Source organism: Cuculus canorus, chromosome 5 (assembly GCF_017976375.1).
Source record: "Cuculus canorus isolate bCucCan1 chromosome 5, bCucCan1.pri, whole genome shotgun sequence".
NCBI lineage: Eukaryota > Metazoa > Chordata > Aves > Cuculiformes > Cuculidae > Cuculus > Cuculus canorus.
The window spans coordinates 59,519,197-59,543,556 of record NC_071405.1 but is presented as its reverse complement, the minus strand read 5'-3'; the positions used below and the strand labels follow the sequence as shown (position 1 = coordinate 59,543,556).

At 36.3% G+C, this 24,360-nt stretch overlaps 1 protein-coding gene across 2 annotated transcripts in view; it reads right to left on the bottom strand.

Annotated features, from left to right (window-relative positions):
• Positions 1–24,360, bottom strand: part of RASGRP1 (RAS guanyl releasing protein 1) — a 42,957-nt gene that overhangs the window by 7,067 nt on the left and 11,530 nt on the right. The window contains exons 3-13 of one of the 2 annotated variants that reach the window (XM_054068956.1): positions 16,701–16,806; positions 14,519–14,581; positions 12,565–12,696; positions 11,291–11,444; positions 7,830–8,003; positions 6,989–7,105; positions 4,960–5,235; positions 2,677–2,757; positions 1,998–2,102; positions 867–976; positions 66–210 (exon numbers count right to left, since the gene is read on the bottom strand). In XM_054068956.1, coding sequence (XP_053924931.1) covers positions 66–210; positions 867–976; positions 1,998–2,102; positions 2,677–2,757; positions 4,960–5,235; positions 6,989–7,105; positions 7,830–8,003; positions 11,291–11,444; positions 12,565–12,696; positions 14,519–14,581; positions 16,701–16,806 — 1,463 coding nt within the window. Of the gene's footprint in view, positions 1–65; positions 211–866; positions 977–1,997; positions 2,103–2,676; positions 2,758–4,959; positions 5,236–6,988; positions 7,106–7,829; positions 8,004–11,290; positions 11,445–12,564; positions 12,697–14,518; positions 14,655–16,700; positions 16,807–24,360 lie in introns of those variants that run through there. The other variant, XR_008450222.1, reaches the window with a different exon arrangement.

The window sequence follows — 24,360 nt, the reverse complement described above, 5'->3', positions numbered from 1 at the left end:
ATTATGAGATTAAAAAGGCATGATTCCAAACTTCATTAACATAATTTACAACAAAGTAAGCTTACAAATCCAGCACAGTTGTCACAGAAGGTAGGCCTTAAGTAAGTGGTCTCTTGGAAGTTGTGAGCAAAGCCCAGTCCTAGTTTGGAGTATATGGAGCTAGCCCTCATAAAGTAAGCTGTTATTTCATCTCTGCTAATCAGACCTTCCCTGCAAACACAAAAGAAAAGTTGAGACACGCATTTTCTTAAAAGCATAAGGAAAATCAAACATCTTCACGATTTATAATGGTAATATTTTCATTAACTAAAACCTACAGTGACCGCAGCAATCTTGTCAACTGCTCCCAAAATCTACAGAAGCTTATCTACATATTTAAAGTGCAGCGTGTAAGGATAAACAAAACATCTGCACATTTGATGCAACCTCAAAACTACTTCATAGAAAACCACTGAATAACATACTTTTCCATACTTTAATACGTTAAGAAAAATGTTCTTAATTTGACCAAAATATACATTTGTCAATTATCTATTTTTGAGGGACAGGACCATCTTAAGAAAAGTTTTTAGCAGTGTGTACTGAATATCACCCAAAAAACTATTTCTTTTTCCATTGTCTGTTCTTCCTCCTATATCAGCCTGGTTATCACTGCTCTAAGCTCATGAAGATATCATTCACAACAGACTTAAAAATTGCTTATGTCTGTTTTCACTTATATTTGTGGGTGAAGAAAATGATTTTACCACCCTAATGACAGAAATAAAATTTAAAAACAAAACAAACAAAAAAAACACCCAACAATAAACCAACAGCTACAAAGTTCATCAGCAGAACTAGCTTAGAAGAGATTTGTAGGTACTCACCAGTCCTTAGCCATTACACAAAATGAGAATGGAAAACTGGCAGCTATCTTTTCAAATTCTTCCTGGGAAATGTATCCATCCTGATCATGGTCATAGTTTTTGAAGACAGACTGTGCAAGGTAACAGTATAACAGTTTACGATGAGAATGGGCTGACTTTAGAAAGTCTCCACAATATTTATGAATTTCCTCTCCCACTTTCTTTATGTACTAAACGGTGCAACAGTAACTGCTTTTTGTTTGCTTGAGGCTAAAGAATCATGACTTGATTTTTAGCAAAATGCCAACATAGGCTGGACTAAAGTTTCACTACACAATGACACCTCTTTTTGAGTTTTGCTTTAAGACCATTATGTCTACATCTACATATAAAACTTGTACTAATGCATTAGTACTCAATTAGTGCTCTCAGGGATGATCTCTCCAGCCAGATCAGTGAAGGTGCCTGCTTATTTCATCCAGTTAATGTCATGTGAGAAGTATTTATACAATAGAATTGGCATGTAGACACCTATTTCCACTTGTAGAATGGCACTACTGTTAATCTCTGGCCCTAAGGCAAGGAGCACACCTTGGCCAAATTCAGAAATATATTCCAAAACAGCATGTATCAAAGGCTACTTAACAGTATTAAGTGTTTAGAAGGAGAAGAGATGAAGCAGAGATGCCAAGACAAGCTCTTTACATCTTTCTGTCAGTTTGGAATTAATCACCCAGGTTACCTTGATGGTTTCTAGTAAAGCAGGTGACTCAAATGAGAGAGAAACAGCAATGGCAGCCAGTAACAAAGCCAACGAGAAACTTCCTTTCAGACTCCACCAATAACTTAATGTTGGAGTCCTTGGTCGAAATGGACTCCCTGGCTCCCTGAAGAATGACTCTGGGAGTATACAAACCAGCACTCACACCCCCTGCTGGCTCTTTAGCCACTTAAGCCATTTCCTTTCATGCCTGACAAGCTGCCGCTGCTATTTACAGCCAGGCAGAACTATCTGTTTGTGAGGACAGAAGTGCTTCCAAACTCAGTACAGCTTTGAATACATCCAGATTTTTTTTTCTTCTTTGTGTCTTCTCATATCTAGAGAATAAGGCTACAACTGATAGGTAAGGTAAAGGAGCCAACCATACTTACATCTACCATCCTCTGAACATGTTTGCTGATGGTTTTTGGATCAGGTTTTGGGGCTACTCCTGAGGCCCAGTCTGCAACTACTGGTGGTCTAGAAGGTGTCAATGGCTAGAATAAATTGAATGGAACTTCAATTTATGGAACGTGGAAAGATTTTCAGTATTATAATACTTTCATTTGTGAAAATGGGCTATGTGTTACAAGACTGCAGAAATAGTCTGTTGGACCCAACATCATACACGGTACTTCAGAGGAAGCTCCTCCCTGAACTGGTCATTCCTTAAATTGCCAGTTGACTGACAACCCTGTAAATTCACCATCTTTTCCATATTTATGAAACAGGAAGAAAACTGCAATATAGCACTCATGAGTTAAATCATTTGAATCACATAAGAATTTTTTCCTTTAAAAATATCAGTATCAATTGCCAAGATTGAGCCTGATGTCTCTTCATTGGTGTTTGTGTTTATATTACAAAACCTGATACGGTGTCAACTCTCCCATATATTCTAGCTTAGCCTTCACCATCAATCAAACAATTTATGCTTTAACAGATATTGCTCAGTCTATAAAGCCAAAATTTTTTCAACTTAGCATAAAACAAAATAAAATTAATACAAGGGTAAAAGTTACATTACTCATAAAGAAAGTCTTTTTGTTAAGAATCTTGAAAGGCTCTTACAGCAGCTCGGTGACTTCGTGGCTCTCGTGCATATGAAAGCTCATAAATTTCATCTTCTGTGTAGTAAAGATCAAGGGACAGCTGAAAACAAATGCAACATTAGTTTCCTCCCAAAGCAGTCACTACTACTTGACAAATTTGCCCCTGGCATGCATTAGGTTTTTTTGGGTGGGTTAATTTTTAACCTAAGTTGAACCTAGGAAAAACACACGTGAACTGGACAGCTGTTCATAGTGATTTGAAATGGGTACATTCCAGTCTGTTATTGCCATTATCTGGAAATCTGTAACACTGCACAGCTACAGTCATCAGCACAGCAAGCGCCTGTAGGCATAATTAGCAGTCAGTTAATAAGTAATCTGAAAAATACTGTTACTCCGGTAATATTTAAGTGGTCTATTATGCAACTAAGCACAAAAGCACCATCCTAGTTAAGCTGTCCATCGATCCTAATTCTCAGAAAACTCATTTAAGTATGTTATATTTATCCAAACCAGTTTTGACCACGTTGAACTAGGAAGTATATGATGATGATAAAAGATGGACTTGCATATATTTAGTAAGAATCTTTAGCTGTCAATGGCAGTTACGTAAAGTGAGATACATTAAACTTGGATAAATATAAAAATTTGAAAAAAGAATACCAAATTTATACCTTTGCTTTTGCAAAAATATAGCAAATATTTTATCGATTGGAAACAAATTTATAGCTAAGAATAAGGACTGGTAATATGATACTTGTTGAATATTCACATTAAAATAGTCACACTAGATGTGACTGACAATAGAAAAGCCACATGTAAACATGCTACAAGCTTCAATCTATGGCAAGTCTGAAGAAAATACAAACTTGCTTATAGAGAGTCAAGATCACAGCAGTCATATGTATATAAATTAAGAAACCAAACTATGCCCTTTATCCAATATATAACATTACTCAGATTGCAGATATAAAATAATTTGCTTGTGAACAACTGCAAGAATTACTGTTGTAGTCGTAACAGTGAATATTTTGTCTCCCGGGGAAATCTTTAAAGAGTTTGACACTCAAAAACTAAAAACCCAAATGTTAAGATACTTCTGTGAATTACTGACTTATGCATGTAATTACTAATACCTCTTCAAACTGATTCACCTGCTAATGGGAAAGCATATGACTAAAGGAAACAGGAGGACAGAACTGTTGGAAAAATCAGAGAACAAACAGGAAAATTATGTGCTCTGTAGCAGCTCCTGCTTCAAAATAAATGATTTATTTATGTCCTATCAGATATAGCTACATGTAATTGTGGCCAAAGTTCTACTATTTGTAATAGTCATTTTTACAAAAAATTATTTAGAAAATTATTTAGACTTAGAAAAAAATGAGATAAAACACTTAAAGCATTGGCAGGATTAAATTCTCCACTTTAAGTAGCTCTATTTCAGACCCTGAGCACATGTGCTTACTTTCACACACAAGTGCTCCCGGACAGAACAAACAACCTCAAGCACGTAAGTGTTTTTATCTATTAGCTTCTTGCTGAAACAGAGCTTGTAACCAGAAAGTGGAAGCAGCCTAACTAGTTTTTCCAAACTGAGATTATGGCCAAAGAAAACAGAAACAAGAACGGCAGACTTGCTATTTTAATAAAAGGCAATGTTTTAACTTATTAGGAGAAGCTAAAACTATTGCTGTGACATATATCCCAGGTATTAATGATTTTGTCAATAACATGGCACTGACTAGCTATGACTGGAAGAGCAGTACAACAACTGTATTTGACTAACACTTTTGTCGGTCGGTTTTTTTAGTACCTGATGAAACTTGGGCTAGAAATGTGGTACATTTAACCCTACGTATCTTGGAGGATTGAACTTTTATGTGAAAGTTCGTATGTTCAACACAAGGAAGCTTTGTATGCAATCTTCTGCCTCCAAGGTGCATCTGAGGAAGCTTTACTACTTTCTCCCTAGTTAGGTTTAATCAACAGAGGATTGAGAACACTTCGTTAGCAAAAGTACAGAGAGAATGCATACTAGTGTAGTGAAGCAGAAATAAACATTTCTTTCCCTTATAGACATAGTTGGAGGCATACTGCCAAACTGGCACCTTCACTCTTGCTGCCCAAAATATCAGTACTACTTTTTCCTCTTCTTGTATTATTGTACATTTCCTTCAAGAAAAAAAAAAATCATGCAATATCATGTATTTATAATTAATGTAATTCTCTGCCTAGTTGTTTGAGAGTTATATGAAATTATTTTTAAAATTGAGGTATTTATCTCCTCTAACAGACTTACTGTAAGCAAATGAACAAGGTCCATATTAGCCTCCAGGGGAAGTGGCATTTCCTGGAGTTGTACCAGCTCATTTATGTGGTTATACAGAGAGTATAGTTTGTATACGTTAATTTTTTTGTCCTCTAAGTAGTCTGGCATGCCCTCATGAAGTGATATCAAGTCTTTCAGATGGACCCCAAGAATAGGGATCTTAAAGTTACTGCACTCATTATAGGCACGTCGGTAACTATCATAATTTCTGTAAGATGAAAGCAATTCTGTCATTTCATTGAACACCTAAAAATAAAAAGAAAACAAAAAGATCAAAATCAGTTACTACTCTTACTCTGATCATACAGCACAAGAATTTCTTATTTATTGTTAAAGGGTTTACTTACAATGACTCGTCAGATTTTAAACTTCAGGCTTTGAATAAAATCTAGGTATTCACCTCACCTAATTTAACTGTCTATAATACATCCTAATACATAGCTAATCTGTAGCCTAATCTATAATGTTGGTCCTCCTACATGCCTTATGTAGTCAATAAGAAGAAATAGGATCCTCTCAAATCAAGGGCATGTGTATGCAGGTAAGACATAAGCACAGCACAAGCTCTCTGACCTTCACAAAAGCAACCACCTTCACCTGAAAATGTAGAATGCTCTGGCCTCCAACTCACCAGCTGGAATTGCTGGAAATGGAAAGTCCAGGCAGAGAAATCCTACGCTGTGTTATGGTCCCATCATAGCTTGATCAGAATTCCTACTACAGTACAAGGTGGCAGATGTGTGCTTTTAAGAAATTTTTTTTCCATGGAAATCAAGAAGAAACAATATATTTGACTTGTTAATCTTAAATCTAGCAGTATAAATTTTCCCTAATTTAAAACTGTACAGGTACAAAGCTGACCCAACATTATAAAATCAATGGATGAATGATTTTTTGTGGAAGTTCCAGTCTACTCCCTTGATTTTTAACCCTCAAAAATTGTTCATTATAGTTAAACTTTAAAGTATGTTCTCAACTCACTAATTAGCATCCTTTATATGCCTGCTTTTTATCAATGCTTGCATGCAATTTCTTGATGCAAAAAGTTATGCAAATGATAGACATGTTTGCAGTCCATTCCTCATGACAAAATTTGTAAAACAGTATCTTTCTAAAATAAGCTTGCTAAGTGGCTTTATGGATCCTAAAAGCTGCAATCATTATCAGTGGGAAGTCATACTTCTGGTCTATTCTCCAGGTATGCACTGTTCATTCAGTGATCATACTATGATCATAGCAGGTTCATTAGATACCTATATGAAAGCATTCAGGCCCCAAACACAATAAAATAAGAAAATAAGAAAGTGCTTGAGTCTCTTAAGAAGAGGTCTCTGAAGAATTCATTGCATTGCTAAAAAATATGCTTTCCTTCACTGTTTTTGTTGCCAGAATCTCAGCAAAAAAATATATCCATCTGTATTTGACAAGAATTAATTTGGAAATCACAACTGATTCCTAACACTCCACTGTATTATAATGTGTGAGCGTTAGGCCTAAGTTTGTTCAAATCTGAACTAGATAAAAACTGTCAGAGGGAAAGATCAGATTAAAAAAAAGTTACTTTTATTTTTAAATGCAAAGTGCAGAAGTCTGCGCCAGTATCTCATGGGCTCAGGATGGTCAGTGTCACTACAGACAACACAGTTTTGTTCTCAAATGTTCTAGGATCCAATTGCCTGGTTCTGTGTTTTAATGCTATTCTGTACTACTGCATATAGATGAAAATGCAGATTGTCACATCTGAGTACTAAAAAAAAACTTTAGAGAAGCTATACAAATCTTGAAGAAAGGTGAGGTGGGAGATGTAGGAGTTACTGGTGTTGTAGAGACGAAATGACAAAGAAAAAAACCTTTAAAACCAAAGTAAGTCTTCCTTTTTCTTTTTTTCCCCTGTCTTTCTCTACATTTTATCTAATGAAGTAAGGTTGTTTTTTGTGTATGCAATGACAAAAAAATTAGAAGTTATCTTATCTGTAAAACTTAGAGGAGTAATACCAACCTTAATTACATCATGAGGAACACATGAACTCGTTTCCTTGAGCCTGGAAATGGAACTGTGACAGAGACCTCCTATCACTGCCATTAATGTATTGAAATTCTGCAGCTGATGGAGCTTCTGTGTTGACATGCAAACAATAAATATTTATTATTTAAAGGTTCAAGTTGTTCAATATGCACATCCGAATTCTACATTTCCTGCATTGTCTTCCTCTAAAGTCTTACAAGTTTTGTGCCACTATACATTTGACTTCACGGTTTTGGTAATGAGTCATGATTTTACCGGGTGCACTATGTACTTATTCTACTGTTATTAAATCAGCTACTAATTCTGCAGATACAGTAAGTCCTCAAAGTAATTCCTCAGTACGTCTCCCTTCTCCCATAGTCTACCACAACTAGGAAACACTGCCTACTATCTTGGTTGTGACTGCAGTTGAATTGGGAAAGAATACCAATAGGACCACAGCTTTCCTTCTACTCAGTAAGGCTTATCCGGGGGAAATGCTTCTGTTTAAGGCCAAAGGTGTGATAATGGTTCATGCTCTGGAGAGGCAGTCACAGTTTGGAATCTTACCAGCTGATTCAAAAGCAAGTGTATTTTTTCAGTGAAAACAACTTCTCAGAATGGATATAAGAAAGAGACGGTGCTGTGACACTGTTACATCTGAATATTTAGTATGAAACCATAACATACACAAATACACATATGCTGTATGTGAACCAGGAGAGCAGCGCGAACACTGCCAACTGACCCTACAGTAGTAGTGTGTGAGGAGCAACTAAAGGGCTATATCAGAGAAAGACAAAATAAACACGACACATGTCAAAATTTAACTGACCTGTGCAACGTGAATGAACTTGACAAACACTTCAGCCCGAAGCTGTGGTGTTGGTCTGCTGAGAACCATTAGCTGTACCCACTGAGAGATACCATTGCAAAGAGCAATTGATCTTTCCATTGTTGGATTCTCCTTCACGCAACTGTTCACAATGTAGTTTTGATAATCTGAGAACTTAACAAAACAAATAAAAACAAAAAAGTGGATAATGAAACTCTTGTGCAGTTTCATGTAGCTCATGATCTGTGTGCAGATACAGGTCTGCTTTCCAAATTAAACATACAAGATATATTTTACACCTTAAATATCAATAAGACTGAATCTCTCTTTTGTCAAAGCTTTGTTCCATTGAAAGCAGAAGTCTTCAACAAACTGAATTAAGGGAAAGCATCTTCTCACCATAATTCGTATCACATCATTTGCATCATGTACAACTAAGGAGTCCTGGCTCTTATAAACCCAAAGATGAATAAAACGATGGCTTTTCTCCCAGCCTCAGTGGCTTCACAGATCCATTGAATCTAGGCTTTTACAGGGAAGGCTGAACCAAATTTAAAGTATAATCTAGTAATTCAGTGATAATTTAGGGAAGTTTAAGGAAATTGTTTGGTTTACGAAGCAAGGGCACACTTCTGAACTACGCTACACTAATACAAAAAGAAAGATCAATGAGATTGATATAAAACTGAGATAAGCCCATTAAGAATGAGGCCTACAGGTTCCTTAATATTTTTAATACAGCTTTTGAAATTCTCTTATTTAACCAGAGTGGTCTGATATCGTTCAGTAGACAGCTCTATGTGACTTTTTTAAAGCCATTCTTCATTAAGATCAAAAAGACGCAATAATTTGGTTTTGTTGATGCAGTGTTTATCTATTCACTTGACTTATCCACTAAAAAGAACGCACAAGAATTTGCATCATCAGAAAATGGGATATAGGATTTATACGCTCATTCTTTACTATGACTCCTAACACTAACACTTCACAGAAAACATTCATAGTTGTACTAGACACATACTCCTTTCCTACAGCCACAGGAATATGCCAAATGGTATTAATCCTTAAGAAAAAGTCATAAATTGGCAGGCTGCTGTTTGTGTCTTGCTCTTCTCTCACTTTCTCCTCACTTTTTAACTTTTTTCCATCTGAAGATGGTTTAGTAGGCACGGTGGTGTTGGACTGATGGCTGGACTTGATGATCTGGGAAGTCTTTTCCAAACTTTATGATTCTATGATTTAATAGGAACTATTAAGACTTTAAAAAGCAGATATGATTGCAGACATCTCTGGATATGTTCTCTTTTTAAGTTAAAAATGTAAGAAACATTAATAGTAATAAGTAGAGCTGTCTCTGAGATTATATAGTACTTACTTTCAATTACTGTTTCAATTTTGAAGCCCAGCCAGCTTTGGCTCGATCTCGAAATTTAAGCAACTATTCTATACAGATAGATAATTTCTCAATATCTGACTACATAATTATGAACTTCATAGCAGTTTCAGTACAATTATGAGTCAGTTTGATTAGTTTAGATTTTGTTCTCTGCAGTACTCTCCTTCAGAAAAGTTTTTTTGAAAATGCTGAACAAATCTGTATCTAACATACTACTTAAAGTTTCAAAATAATTTTGGTGCAAGAATTTATTAACATAGTCAGCTTTAACAACATTGTTAGTGGCAGATACAGTAATGAAGTCCAGGTACTTAAATAATCCATAAGTCTGGTATGGTAATGACTTATGAGCCTCAACAGGAAGAATCCATATCCTTGCAAAACACAGTAGCCTCCCCGGATTTTATAACCAGAAATTAAAATGATATCTGAACACCAGCAGATCTGTAGTCATTAAACTGTGAAGACCACTCCCTGAATTTTTCTTTGCTGCAAGAGAACTTGGTGTCTCATGGAAGATTTTGCTGCCTGCTGTACGTGTCCAGGGGATCAAGTTTTCCCTTCTAATTCTCAAATGACTAAACCTATGAATAATTATTCCATTGACTGATAAAATAGCTGGTCCTTTGCAGCCTTTCTCCCAGTATATGCAACCATGTTAGAATAACAAAAGGATTTTGTACCTTTAGCATATCATAAACACATTCTGCAAAGAGTTAATAAGTATAGCTATTTATTAATTACACTTTACTTTCTAATCTTGGATCTCAGTAAACTCGATTTATACCGAAACATATGCAGGGAACCTGCATATAAAATGTAAACTGTTGGAACTCTATGACACACATGACACCGACTGCAATCATACTTGTTATGCCCATTAATCATTAATTACCTTATGCCTGCATAGAGCTTGAAAATGATGAGTTATATAAGTTTTGCATATTATTACTGCCTAGAGGCAGCAATCTGTGCATGACTTTGGTTCTATGGCTTTTTGAATTTAACACAAAATATGAAGTCACGTACTGTCAGCTTCAAAATAAAGTATACTAACAGATGACTGTGAAATCTTCCACAATGTATTGAAAGCCCCTCTCCTTGCAAGACTTCATCTTCTAATTGTAGGGTTTCAAAACCAAAAAAGCACACCCACTAAATAACCAAAACAAACAAAACCCCCTAGAAATTCCACTTTGCTTTCACTGTTATCACCATACTGACTTTGCAACCATCTTAGATTTTGGTCTCTAATGTTTAGTCTTCGTTGTGTAAACTGTATCAGGTTTGAATAAAAGTAATGTAACATACGATTATGCAAGTAACAGTAAGGTGCATATGGAAGCTAGCATCTCATCAGCTACCAACATAACTGAGAAAACAAATCAAATGAAAGAAAACATAAATGATATAAATCCTTAAGAATTGTTTCTGGACTTGAGAGCTTGTCTCATAAAATATTTTAACCCCCCTTTACATTACAAAATAGCATTTTCTCAAGTGCTTTCCCTAGTCTTTTATTTTGCTGTGCACAATCAAAAATGGCAAGCAGAGTTCAGTGGCCATCTTCTATGAAGACAGTCCATTATTCACTGCACAAGAATGCTGCACTGTTTCCTACAGCCACAGGTTAATATCCTGGGAGAATATTCCTAGTTTCCTTCACCCCATTTCGGCCTGATTACTTATTTGACTCAAAAGAGGCTGCTTGTTCCTGTGCCCCAGTGACACCAGTTGTTCTAACAAAAAGTCATTATTCGGAACAAGACCAAATGGTTTATTCCTCTTACCTCCAACTGACTTTGCCCTGACTCTGTTCTGTTGCTCAAAACTTTCACTTTCCCCATCTCAAATGGCTGCAGCACGAGGATATGTACTCTGAATTAAGTACTACTGACCACCTTCAGCACTAGTAAACCAAAAAGAGTCTGGACACAAACTCAGCTTGTCCGACAGCTTGCACTGCAGGGTTAATTGTGCAATACTACCTCTCCCCCATCTTTTTTACATCCTTCCCACCTTTGCTTAAAATCAATCAATCAACAAATAAAAATAAATCACTTACTGATATTCTTCTGAAGGACTTAAATTCAAGATAGGTAAGGTGGTCTGACAGCTCCTCTGGCTCAAGGTGATCAAAAAGAAGCGACACTTTTCGTTTCTTACTGGTGTTGGTCTTTACACGCTGTGTCAGCTTTCTAGACCAATCCCTAGAATTTCTTTTAGACAAATTTTAAAAGGGAGTTACTCTGAGTTATTTTCTGAAGAGCAAAATTCTCCTCCCTCCCTGATACAGAAGCAACATTTTTTGTCTTAATGCAATAAAAGTGAATTATTTGAATTTCTAAACAGCAAGCTCCTTTCATGCATTAGAGATTATACAACAAAACATTATTGTTAGCCTTTAAGTATTATACTGATGTAGCAGGTAAATACAATACAACTGTACTACTAAACAGCATGAGATTATACATTGTACTTCCAGAATTGCTGTCCGTAACTTTGTCTTCATTGAACACATGCATTGCTCCTCCATTTAACAATTCTTACAGATTTCCTTTGACCAGCCTCTGAATAAGAACTGTCCCTCTGTGCTGTTTGCCCACGGAGTAATGAAATTTAATTGGATTTGAAAAACTAAGTATCCTCTTTCATAACCAGACACAAAATTTATGCCAAAGTCTGCTCTGTTTTTTCCTGTGCATTTCTAAACAAATATCAAATTGCAACTGTTATACAGTTCCACAAGAGCTATCTTACTCTCCAGCAAGCAAGGTTCTCTTACCAAGAAAGAACTATGTGATATAAATATATATATATATATATAGCCGTATGATTTATTCTTGACAGGACATGTAATTTTGTAATTAAAATCATATCAAATAGTATGAAGAGTTTGACAATGTAATAAACTATCTTCTCCCTTACCTTTGGTGTTAAAAACATAAACACGCTTTTCTTACCTCATCTGCTACCCAATCGAAATATATCCTCCTTCTCGTTGATTTCAAGTGATCTTCTAAACCCATTAGGTCTCTACAAATTTTCTAAGTTCCCTTGGCAGTATAATTTATCTAGCATAAAAATCATCACCGTCTGCACAGCAGTTAAATTCAACCTAAGCCATTCTTGAAAGGCCGTTCAAGAATGTTCCTCTACATAATAAATATTTAATCTGTAATTACATATAAACTCTTTGAAGGGCAGACAACATATGACATTAAAATTAATTTAACTATAGGACCATTATCCTGCTATACTGGAGAGTCATTATATCTCAATAAATAAAATTCAGAGCACAAGTTTGTTTTCCAAGCATATTGAAATTTTGGCACTCACATTTGAGTTGTATCAATTAGACGACAGTGTAACTCCTCACCATTAGCTTTAACCAGTTCTTGAAATTCGTCCATAGTTGCAGATAGTTTAGAGTCCACTTTGAACATAACCCAGAACTCTGTAATCCAGTATCTATTGCACATTGAAAATACAGACACACAAAAATAAAGGTTTTGCTCTAACACCAGTAAGGATGAAATTTAGATAGTTGCTCCTGCTTACGAGTTGTATTTCTTCTTAAGCAAATAAAGATAAACCTTGCTTTTAAGTGCTTTCGCTAGAGTACCTTGATTTTATCAAAAATCAAAATTTCATGATTAAAAATTAATTAGAAAATACCTGACTTAATGCTGTATAGAACTATACCACATATACATTTGCAATAAACTCATTAAGATTTCTAGTTCCACATTAAATCTAGACAATACGTATGCCAATCTTTTCTTCATTAATTTCCAGATCATTTTATATATTCCTTTAAAACTTGAAATTATTTGGTCTGAGCATAAAAAAAATGTACTATGCTAGTCAGAATTTTATCTATTAACTGAAGAAAAATTTACTATTTAAATATATTTAATAGCTTACAAGTGATTCAGTTTCACACATACAAAGTATTTTCAGAGAACTATACTTTTCTCTGTTGTCATTCAAATTGTTTCAGTCATATATCAATTCCAACATGTAATTTGTCAGCTACTGTTGTGATTTGACCCTGACAGCAATTAAGTATCCACTCAGATGATTGCTCACTCTTCCCTCACCAGCAGAATGGGGGAGAGAATAGGACGATGCAAAAGGGTGAAAAAAAATGTGTGAGTCAAGACAAAGACAGTTCAATAACTGAATGAAAGAAAAAAAAAAACAACAACCAGACAAACGAGTGATGCAAAGACAATCACTCATCTCCCACAAGATGTCCCCCTCGTACCCAAGCAATAGCTACTTTGGAATGACTACCCCCCAAGTTTCTACTGCTGAGCATGACGCTCTACGGCACGGAACATCCCTGTGGTCAATTTGGGTCAGATATCCCAGCTGTGTCCTCTCCCAACTTGCGGCTCGCCTCCAGCCTCCTCACGGGCGAGCAAAGTGAGAAAAAGACTTGACACTGTGCAATTACTGTTCAGCAACAGCTAAAACGTTGGTGTGTTTAGTCACATAGGCAAAGAACAGCATCATATGGGTTGCTGTGAAGAAAGTTAACTCCATCCCAGTCAGAGCTAGCATACTCACGCATGTAAAAATCTGTTCTCGTTGGAAAAACAGAAATATGTATTCTTACGGATGTGTGTATGTATGAATTTGCCTAGAAGCAAAAATATTCCCAGAGCACGTATAATGTCAAAGCACTCTGACCTAACCAATGTTCTGCTGTGAGATAATAAAATCTTCACTATTTATTATACATTTTACTGTCCTGCTACTACTTACTTCCTATTTTGTGTAAAAAAGAAATACCACATGCTAACCTGAGTTTCATCTTTTTTCCTCTCTTGTTTTCTCCAAACCTGAGATGTCAAATTTTACTATACTTAATTAAAAACAAAAAAGTGAGCCAAGATCATTGCAAGTGACTAAGGCACTTAGAATTACTAAGGCACATTACCTACCAAGTACAACAGAGTTTTGCTTAACATAAAACAGCTGCAATATCCCACTTCATTTTTTAATAGACCTATATAATAATAATAGACACAATCCTACCAACTCCTGAGGGTTGTCAGTTTTCGCTGTTGTTTAAGACACAGATTCATACAGTCTCACTGACTTTAATGGATACGCACAAAGCCATTTGGGCCTTTTTGTGTTAAGCTGCTAACACGAACCGTAAAAAGCTGAAGCAGTATAGGTGTTTCTCTCTCTGATGTCAGCTTAAGATATGCAAAAACATTCTTCGGTGTGTCATGTGCATACCTGCAGACAAATAGCTACCAAGCAAGAATATCCTTACCTCACAAAATAGCATATCTTTACACACAGCATTGAAGATTTATCTTCTAAAGCGTTAAGATAGGTAGAAAACTGTTAAGGAAAACCACATCCATTCACATACAATATGAAATGTAACATGCTTGATACTTCTTTACCTGTAAGCAATAGGAATCCTACTGATGGCATACAATATCAGATCAGGGTTTTACACGCGGGTATACAAAATATATCCCAAGATCATTACCAAAAGTTTATTGTAAATATGACTACTATGAGTAATACTGATGTAGCCACCCAAGTACTAAGCAGTGTTAAATAGTGAAATGATTCTGCCTTCTACACGTTTCTTTGCAGCATGCTTCACCATTCCTAATAAAACTCAAGTGCTTGCAGATCTCACTAAAATTTGAAATAGTAATACTAAATTTATCAATTACTCTTTTTATGAGGAAATCCTTTTCAGTTCAGTATGATTCACTGGAGATTTTCCAGAATAGGTGCTATTTTCTTTTAAACTTTAATAGTTGTATACAACGGTAAAGAAAAATGTGAAATGCCTCGCTAAGCTCAACTTTCTATCTATGCAGCAGTTTTCACTCGACTTGCTGTGGCAACTGGAAAGAAACACCCATATTTTTCGTCTGTTAGCTCTATAAAACATGTTCTCGTATTGTAGCCAATGTCCTTTGAAGACATGGAAAATCTGTTTGGAAAATCTATTATGCATATCTTGATTATTCTCCTGTAGATTAAATACATATTTTCAGTACTACAAAACACAACAATGAAAATACACAGAATCTGGTTAAAATGAACTGTAGCCTAAATCTACTGCAACTGAGGGGACACATCATCCACAATTCTTGTACTAAGTGTTTAAATTAGGCTGACTATAGAACTATTGAAGTCTGAATAAATTCCTAAATACTTTGAAGGGCCCTGAACTGAATATCTGAAGTTCGATGGCTCACAGATCATTCATAACTACCTAAGTCACTCATGTAATTTAGGGCCTGGAAAATGATGAAACTGGGACATTTGCAACGTTTTTCAAAATAGAAGAGCCCAGACTATCTGACCCATTCAAAATTGTCTTTTACCTTTCGATGTTTTCACAGGGAGCTATAAACCGAGTCAAAAGCCAGACTTGCAAAATACGCAAAAGTTTATACTTTTATACTGATAAAAGTTTTAATCACTTCTTTAACTCTAGAAAATGTTACTTCTCAGAAACATGGAAGCAATTACTTTCTTCCATTTTCAAAATGTGTGTGAGCCCAAGTTAAATGCAACTCTACACCACACTTGCAGCTTGGCCCACTTGATCTAACGCTTGTGGTTAGAAAAGCAGCAGGACAGTCAGAATCCAACACCAAAGCAAAGCTCTGTTGTAACTTACGCTGCTTTTAAAAGCCAGTAATGTACAGCATTTGGGGGAAAAAAGATTTATCTAAATTAAATTCTACCAAAATTGGCTGGAGATTCTTAGCACGTCAGATCTGCTTCCTGTATTGTGTCCATCTAATTAGGAGTAAACATTCCATAAAGCTAAGAAGTGAGGTAATATATTCCACAATCAAAAATTCTTAAGAAAGATTAGTATTGCCAGTATGATCTAGTAGGTTCACTGTGAAAAATCTAATGAGCCAGAAATGTACAAGTCCAGGCAGTCATCTCAAAATTGGAACAAATAGGAAGGAAAAGCTTATGTATTTCAGCACTGTAATTTTGACTGTATAAGTGAGATAATAATATTTGTTGAAAATTTTTATCTCCAGGCAATACCATTGGAATATTTTCAAAAATCATCCTTTTGTTCATTGCTCTTGTACTTGTATTGAGGGCAGAAAAAGAAATCTGAAATTTAGTCCCAGGTTCACAGCACCTAACTGAGGTATCTATGCTAATCTAACACCTTATAGATATTTCCTCGACGGCCAATGGAGGGTGATTTATCCTACTCGAAAACTGAACTGGTGTTTCCTATTTTTCTCTGTGAATGATAAGCTAAATCAAACAAACAAAGAATCTTAAACCAAACAGAAACACATTATGCAACCAAAACCTGTAATGAATAAGAGTATCGTTTAATGACTAGAACAGCAATACACCCACAGAGTAAATATCCATCATGTACCCATTTCAAAGGTGTCACGTTATCTAATTTTACCTTATTAGCAGATAAATATTACAAAGGATATAGATCAATGACTTTCTGGAGCATGTCTGCAGAAGAGATGATAAACTGATGCATGGCCAGAATTATCTTTAGCAGCTGGTTGTTTCGATATGCATTTCCTTCTAAATCTGAAAAAAAAGGAATATTTATATTGAAATCTTCATAAAAGCACTGAAAATGCCCAGATAATTATATATAATGATCTCAGCCAAGCAATGCACTTAAATGCTTAGCTTTAGGCAGATGAGTATAACCTTTGAAACAAATTAATGAATTACAGAGCAAAATAATTCAGTTACTGGTCCATATCAGTCAGTCAGAGGCATGACTGAACTTGTCAAACAGAACTGAGATATTAAGTGTTTGTGAGACGTTTTGTTCAGCTGACATATGTAACACTAAAATACTTACACAGGTTAAGATCTATACCTACATGGGTATGAAACATAATACAGAATATGCAGAAGCCCAGAGGTTAACCTACACACACTCCCAGTGGTGAACCTGCTCTTCACATGTTTCTTAGAAATGTGCATTACACGGATTTCACTTGAAGAAGGTTTTTAAACTACATCGATCTTGTGGGTATTTTTCCCGTATTCAGAAAAGATCAAAGACATCAAATGTAGCAGAACGTTTTAAAGAGCTCCTATTTCAGTAACAAACATAGTAGCAAAAGTGTTTGTAAATATAAACAGGTGATGTTTTTTCTAAAGCTCGCAATGAGAGAACCTAAGTAGCTTGAATTGGAATTAGACACCCTTTCAAACACAAAATAAAATTTACCTTTTTGAATAATTTTAAATATTTTGTCCTCTATGAGGATAAGTGTAGTGAACACTTAACATAGCAATAACAGGAACAATATACAGAAGCAATACACAATAAAGCAAATTGGAAGAGGTGGGTGAAACAGCAGATTTGCAGTATAAAAAATCTACTGACAACAGGGGGAAAATAATTTTGAAATTGCACAACACCTAAAAAAACCAATAAACTTAGCCCATTTGCAATAGTCAATGTTAGTCATTGAGCAAGAGTTTCTATGCCCTCCTACTGGATGATGCCAAACGTGAAGAGAGAACCCCAGATCCCAAGCCTTTCCTTTTGAACAACACATTGGATCTTTAGTAGAACTAATCAAGTCTGATTTCCTCTAGATCGGTCTGCTCTATTCATCACTCCACAAGAGTCCCCTATTCATGCCCTTTATTACTCTACTCTTCCCCTGAAAGTCTTTTCCTTCTCTTCGCCACAATAATGTTGTAACTCCTCACTAACGCTTACAGGTATCAGCTAGAAAAAAGCCATACGTGCCGTCATTGAATCCAGGCTGACTTGCCAGACAGCAAACGAAATCAATGCTTGGCGCACACAGCTGCTGCTACAACAGTATGGACACTGATCTGAACGTCTCTCTTCTACACAAGCAATTCTTTGAGATTCCTATCTTTCCATCAGATTTATTTTAAGCAGGCTGACAGGCTATTTCATGCAGACTAGATGTAGTTCAGTAAGAAGGTGACTCAGAATGGCCTAGATCTGTAGTTTACAAGTGAAATTATTGTTTTAGGTGACTGTTTGAAGATCTGAAAGTAGAAGGCATGGTGGGTACCACATACCTGGTGTGGGTATCTTTATTTCTCTAGCAAAAGCATGCTGAGTTTGGAGGGAATTTAACATAACAACAGTTTTTGGACATTTTATTCCAGCCAGCCTCTCAGACATGCAGAAAAAAAATTCTGGCAGAGCCTATGTGAACATGCAGCAACTCACTCAGAGCTATCAAGCCCCAAAATGAGAACATTACGCATCAGGTGATCTTCAGCCCTGAGCATAAGAAACCACTTTCAGAATACGATTTCTGTAGTCACATTTAAATTGTAAAGAGTAACAAGCGATGAGAAAGTCTGTGTTCTACAACCCCATAAATGAGTGCATTACAGACCCCAAGTAACTAGAAGTTCTTGAGCTGTCTTTTGATCTATACTACAAGCTCAATTTTATAGCATGAACTTGAGTTTATGCATTCTTTGTTTGTGTTCTCACATAACTTTATTCATTACCTAAAGAATCTTTCTAGGATATAAACTGCCTAGGTATTACGGCAAGCGCACGGGGGGCAAAACAATGAAGTATTCAGCCAGAGAAGTGAGGAAATCACAGAGGAATGCTGAAACATTAGGAATGAGTACTTATTTGGGCTTTTAATATTTGGCATTTTGTACTCTTCCAGTGTCTTCAGGGGAGAGTAAAATTATTTTAGACCTTGCACACGCAGACCTCTATCAATTTTCATCCATTTTACAAAACTTTGTGTTCCGCCAGAGCCTCCATTCAACAGCGCTTGTTTGATCCAAAAAGCAGTTCAATATATGCTTAACTTTGAAGCCAAACAGTTATGTGCACACGTATTATTAAGTAAACACAGCCGTAATTAAATCACAAACTTTTCAGAAGTGCTCAATACAGATCATTTCCTGCTGACAAAGACAGCATGTAACACTGTCCTAGCAGTTTCTCTTCTGTGTGCATTCCAAAATCCTCTGCCATATGACATAACACAGGTATCACTTGGCACCAGACTCCAGACTGAATTTCTGTCCTCTGGAAGGTCTCTTTTCCACCCTTCATTTCCTGCTTTACAAAGATGCAGAGAAAAACAGTATGTTCCGCCTACTATTAGTGACTAGGACAACACATTTATGGTATTTTCTTGCATAATAAAAATGCAGTTAGGTTTCATAATGTTCAGACCTAATTCTCTCACAATAGAAATAAGACTTCATTATGACAACATGCAGATATTTTGCACACTTTAAAGCAGTACTAAGTTTTGTGCTGTCCATTCTCTCACGTAACTAAAAGGCTCATATCCACAAGGAAAAACATTGTACTAGTGATGTTTTAAAAAACAAAATAAACACTCTGCAGCAAAACTTCCTTAAGGACAGTTCAGCCCTCAACAGCAAGCCTGCGTGGAATTGTAGCAGCACACAATTTTACAGACACATGCAGTACCAAATATTTAATGTAATCTTCCTGCTCAGTTCTAAAAGCATGCATTTTTCCAGTGCATACACCGTGATATGGCAAATATTACTAAAAAAAAAAATAATACTTAATCTGATTCCTCTTCCATTTTTACTTCACAAATTCATAATTAAAAAAAAAATCCATGGAGTTACTGATAAAAATGAGCTGTAGGTGAAAAAATGATTCTAGCTCAATTTTAGTTTTAGAACTGTCATTGGGTCTTTCACATCTCTGACCACTAGGTCACTTCTTTTCAGCGAGCTAACCTGCAAAGACGTGTGTAAGTAAGTAAAAAAAAGTTATGGTAAACTATCTTTGTGCAAATGGCAAAGCCAATAAGAGGGCTTCTTTGCTGTGTTGCAAGAGTGTCTCTCACTGCCTCTTCAGAATTCTCTTGAACCTCCAGCAGTTTGTTTTAAAACTTTGAGACTCATTTTCATTTCCGTTTGTATACCTGTTTCTAACCACATACCCTGCTCAGAAAAACCATCAAGTGAATACTAAATGAAGTGGACTGGGTGTGTTTCAGTTAGTCAATTTACTTCAAAGAGAGCTGCAAAGTACTGCATAGGCCTTTGCTTTGTTTCATTACAGCAAAATAGAAATAACCCACTTGGTATATGCTTTTCCTCCTGTAAATGACCTTATTGTACTAAGATGTTAGAATAAATATTCTCGGAAACAAACAAGGATGTAGGAGTTGAATATACTTTTCCAGTATTTAACTACATGAGTGAAAATACAATGACATTTAGGGATAAATATTTTATTATCTATGTAGTAATACACAGACACTAAAAAACACAGCTAAAGAAGTTCCACTTCATGTGTGAGACTCAGAACACAAGCAGGTAAAAACATCTTAATCTAGGTCCATCAGACACTCTATTGCATGATCCAGTTGTGGCTTCCCGTAATCTGTGATTTAGAGATAACTGAAGTATTACTTGTTCCTAGAAGAGTTAAAAGAATCAAAGTACCCAAAATCCAATAAGCAAGGCGGTAAGAGCAAACTGCCTGCTTTTCAACTGGTGGCCATCAAGATCTTGGTGGCCACCAAGCCTGTGGTAAATACACTTAACGGAAAGAGATGCTTAATAGACAAGATAGTTGTACTGAGACCTTCCCGCTCATGAGGGCAATAATAAGGCAACAGGAAGAATGCCAAGGATGTCTTAAATCAACTGAATTTTGCAAGAAAGAAAAGTTAGCTTTTCTAGGTCTCAGAGGCTTTTATTTCATAAGCATTGTCTTTATTTCATAAGCAGGTTCCAACTCTATCACCTAATGTACAATGTGAAATGAATCAGATGTGAATCAGACCACTAACATCACGTGATCAGTGACTAAGCTACTAACAACATGAATAACTTCTTGTAAACTCCCTGAAGTCTTCAAACGGTTATCAAAATGTACCACCAAAAACAATGCAATGGAAGAAAGCACCGAGAAATTGTCAGGCAGTCTTATGAAGTGCAAACCTGAAGGTCATGGATTGCTATACTGATGTGCTCCATTGAAATCTTCAAGATTTCTGCAAAGTAGTTTTTTCTGGTGGCTTAAAGAAGATTGTGTGGAGATGGCATTACAAACATCTGCAAAAGTTATTAAAGCAGTGTGCACTTTGAAAAATTAGGGAACTGATGTTCTTAAGGTTTAGCAGCAGAGACGTTGTTAAACAGATACGCATGAAATATGGAGATACATGTGGGAGCACATGCTACGATTCAGTGACCGAACTGAAACAGCCATAAGCCAATGTCTCTGTCCCACATGTGAGGTGCAGCAATGACTAGAATTACTACAATGACTAGAAGCAACCACAACTGAGTTAAATATTTCATGGGCCTTTCGTGGATGTTTCCTGGAACTTCCCTTCCCAGACAGGAAATGCTCTGTTCCCCTCCAGCTAGAAACTTACGCAACACATCCTAGTCTTCTTACTACAGGCTTATCATCACTGGTTTGGAATTTGGTACCTTGTAGCAGAAGTAGTTATTTAATTCTCTTTGTCAAATCGATCACATTTGATCAGAATCAGATCCAGAAGAAGACACCATCCTGCTCATCACTTATGACACCATCACTGAGGGTCAGCAAGCAGATTCAATCTAAACTGGGGTCTTTACTTTTTAAGTTGGAAATAATCTTTATTTTGTAATGACAGAAGAAAGCTGAGTTGACAGCAGAAATCGGAGCTAAAGTACTCTAATGCAAAACCAGCTTTCCTTAAGCCAGTATGCTTTAGAACTCATTTAATTTGTCGTTAAAATTCTACACTAATGAGGTCTTTCACAGCCTCTGTAAATGACTTATTGCCAGCACTTCAGCATCTCTGTCATTATAGAGTTCTCCTTACTGTCTAATCCAAGACTTCGGACAACTGAAGCCTGGCCCCCCGCAGACAGGAAAAACATTTTCTTTCCCTTATCAATATACTTTCTCAATTTAAAGTTTTCTTCCCTTGTCTCATTTCTGAGACAAAATTTGTCAATTTTTTTCTCAGAAATTGTGGTTTTCTAGATCTCTGGTCAGCTTTTATGTCCTTTTCTGAATCCTCTGCAGTTTGCATGTTTATGAAGCAAACTTGAAGAGGACTCCAAAAGACGTCTTAGCATCAGAGTTAGAATATTATTTTCAATATCTTATACATAATACCTTTATATACATTTATATTTTATATATGTAAATGTACATATATAATGTATACAAATAAATAAATAGAAATAAGTACACATATCCCTCTATGTCTGCACTTATCTCCTTCGAGTTTCTACAGTGGTACAACATCATTAAATAATTTTCAGTTTTAAAATCTATCTTCATATTGAGATTGTTTTCTGCGGAAATGCTGTATACCAAGGACTTGACCATATTGTTTTTACAGCTGATCACCCTCAGTGTAGAACTTAGTACTTGTCCTTAGTGATTTTTTATTTCAGATCATTACTTTGAATGCTTAATCTCTTTCAGAAACAACATAATTTATTTTACAATGTCCCTACAATGTTGAATAATTAGGTAAAGGAAAGATTGTTTTCATTTCAGCAGAAAGCAGGTGGAGTCTTGAGCTCTCCAGCTTGTATTTAATTCTGTACAGGATGGTGATGTTACCCTCATGCAACAAGTATGCTATAATGTTTAGTAGACAGCATCAAAATATTCAGAGAACTGCACTGAAGCTTTTTTTATTTTTTTTTTTTAAACTGGCTTATTGTCCATACATGCTTGTAACTACTGAGTGAGTCATACATAAGTCTATTTACACGAAGAATTGGTCTTAGGAGGAAAACCTCCCAAATTAAAATGAAAACAGATCAGTCTTTGCCAGAGAGGAAAGAATCACTTTGTTAGTCCTGGACCATCAGAATCCTAAACAAGCTAAGTAAACATAGATGTTGGAAGAAACCCTATAAACTTTGAACTTCTCCAAGTCTAGTCTCCCCTCCAGACTTCCTGCAGAAGGGGGGGACACCCCCCTCCACTATGTTCCTCCAAAAACTCATTAACAATGCAGATATATCCAACACACAAGTGAGTCTCGTATGCATCCAAAAAGGATAATAAGACTGCTCTGTGTGAGGCTAGAGAACATTAGGGGGAAAAACACTCAAGGGAAAGACATCTCCTCTCAGAAACAGCTTTTGGAAAGCTGCGTCTTGAAGAAAGAGCTCTGGGTGGGTAATTCTTTGAAATGAAAACAAGAAGATAAAAGCTCTTGTCAAGGGGAAATGGGATGATTTTGAGAAATTAAGATGCACTTCGAGAGAGACTAAATGAAATGTGGGTGGAAAGCATTCCATTAGCCTTGGAAATTCAGATCAACTGCACAGAACAAGACAAAAAGTTAACACACACACCCCTACACTGTTCTATGGCATGTTTAAAATACTGATTTGAGCAAATTTAGATGAGAACTTTTTAATTTAATAGTCTTTTACTCCAAAGCCTAAAAAACATAATTTGAGCTTTCAAGATTTTTTTTAAAGCTTCAAATCATGATACAGGAGCCACGTGCAGCTTTTGAGCTGCACGCAGCTCTTGAACAATTTGAGTGTAATGCCTGGCAACACAGCTGTGCTAGATAAGCTCTGATGGATAAGGCAAATGAGAATCCCAGAACAAAATCAGAAACTTCTGAGGCTGGCATCACCACTTGAATACTAAACCAAGGTGCATGCTTAGCACTAATTCATCCCACAACTGCAGTGTTTTATAATAAGCTCCGTGTAAGCGTGATCCTGCGGCAGCCAGTCACCAGATCCAAGGAAGCACAAAGTCATCCAAAGGTTCAAACTTTAACAGGTTAGTAGACACCAAGCCACTTTCCTCTCGAAGACTTGAAAATGTTGCAGATCACAGTTCCTGACCTTGATTTTCGTTACTGACACATATTCCAACCATACCCATGCTCTCATATTTCTGACTCACTATTTCACGTCTCCCTCCCTTACACACCTCAGCTTCCCAGTCTTTGCTCTAACTTCTAGATATATTTCTGGAACAAATGTTTACATGCTCTCTGGCAAACCAGCTTCTAACCTAGCAGTTGAGGCATGCCTTCTCACACTGTCCCACCAGTGCTGGAGGTGGGGAAGAAGCTGGGAAGGAACACAGCCAGGACAGCTGAACCCAAATGACCAAGG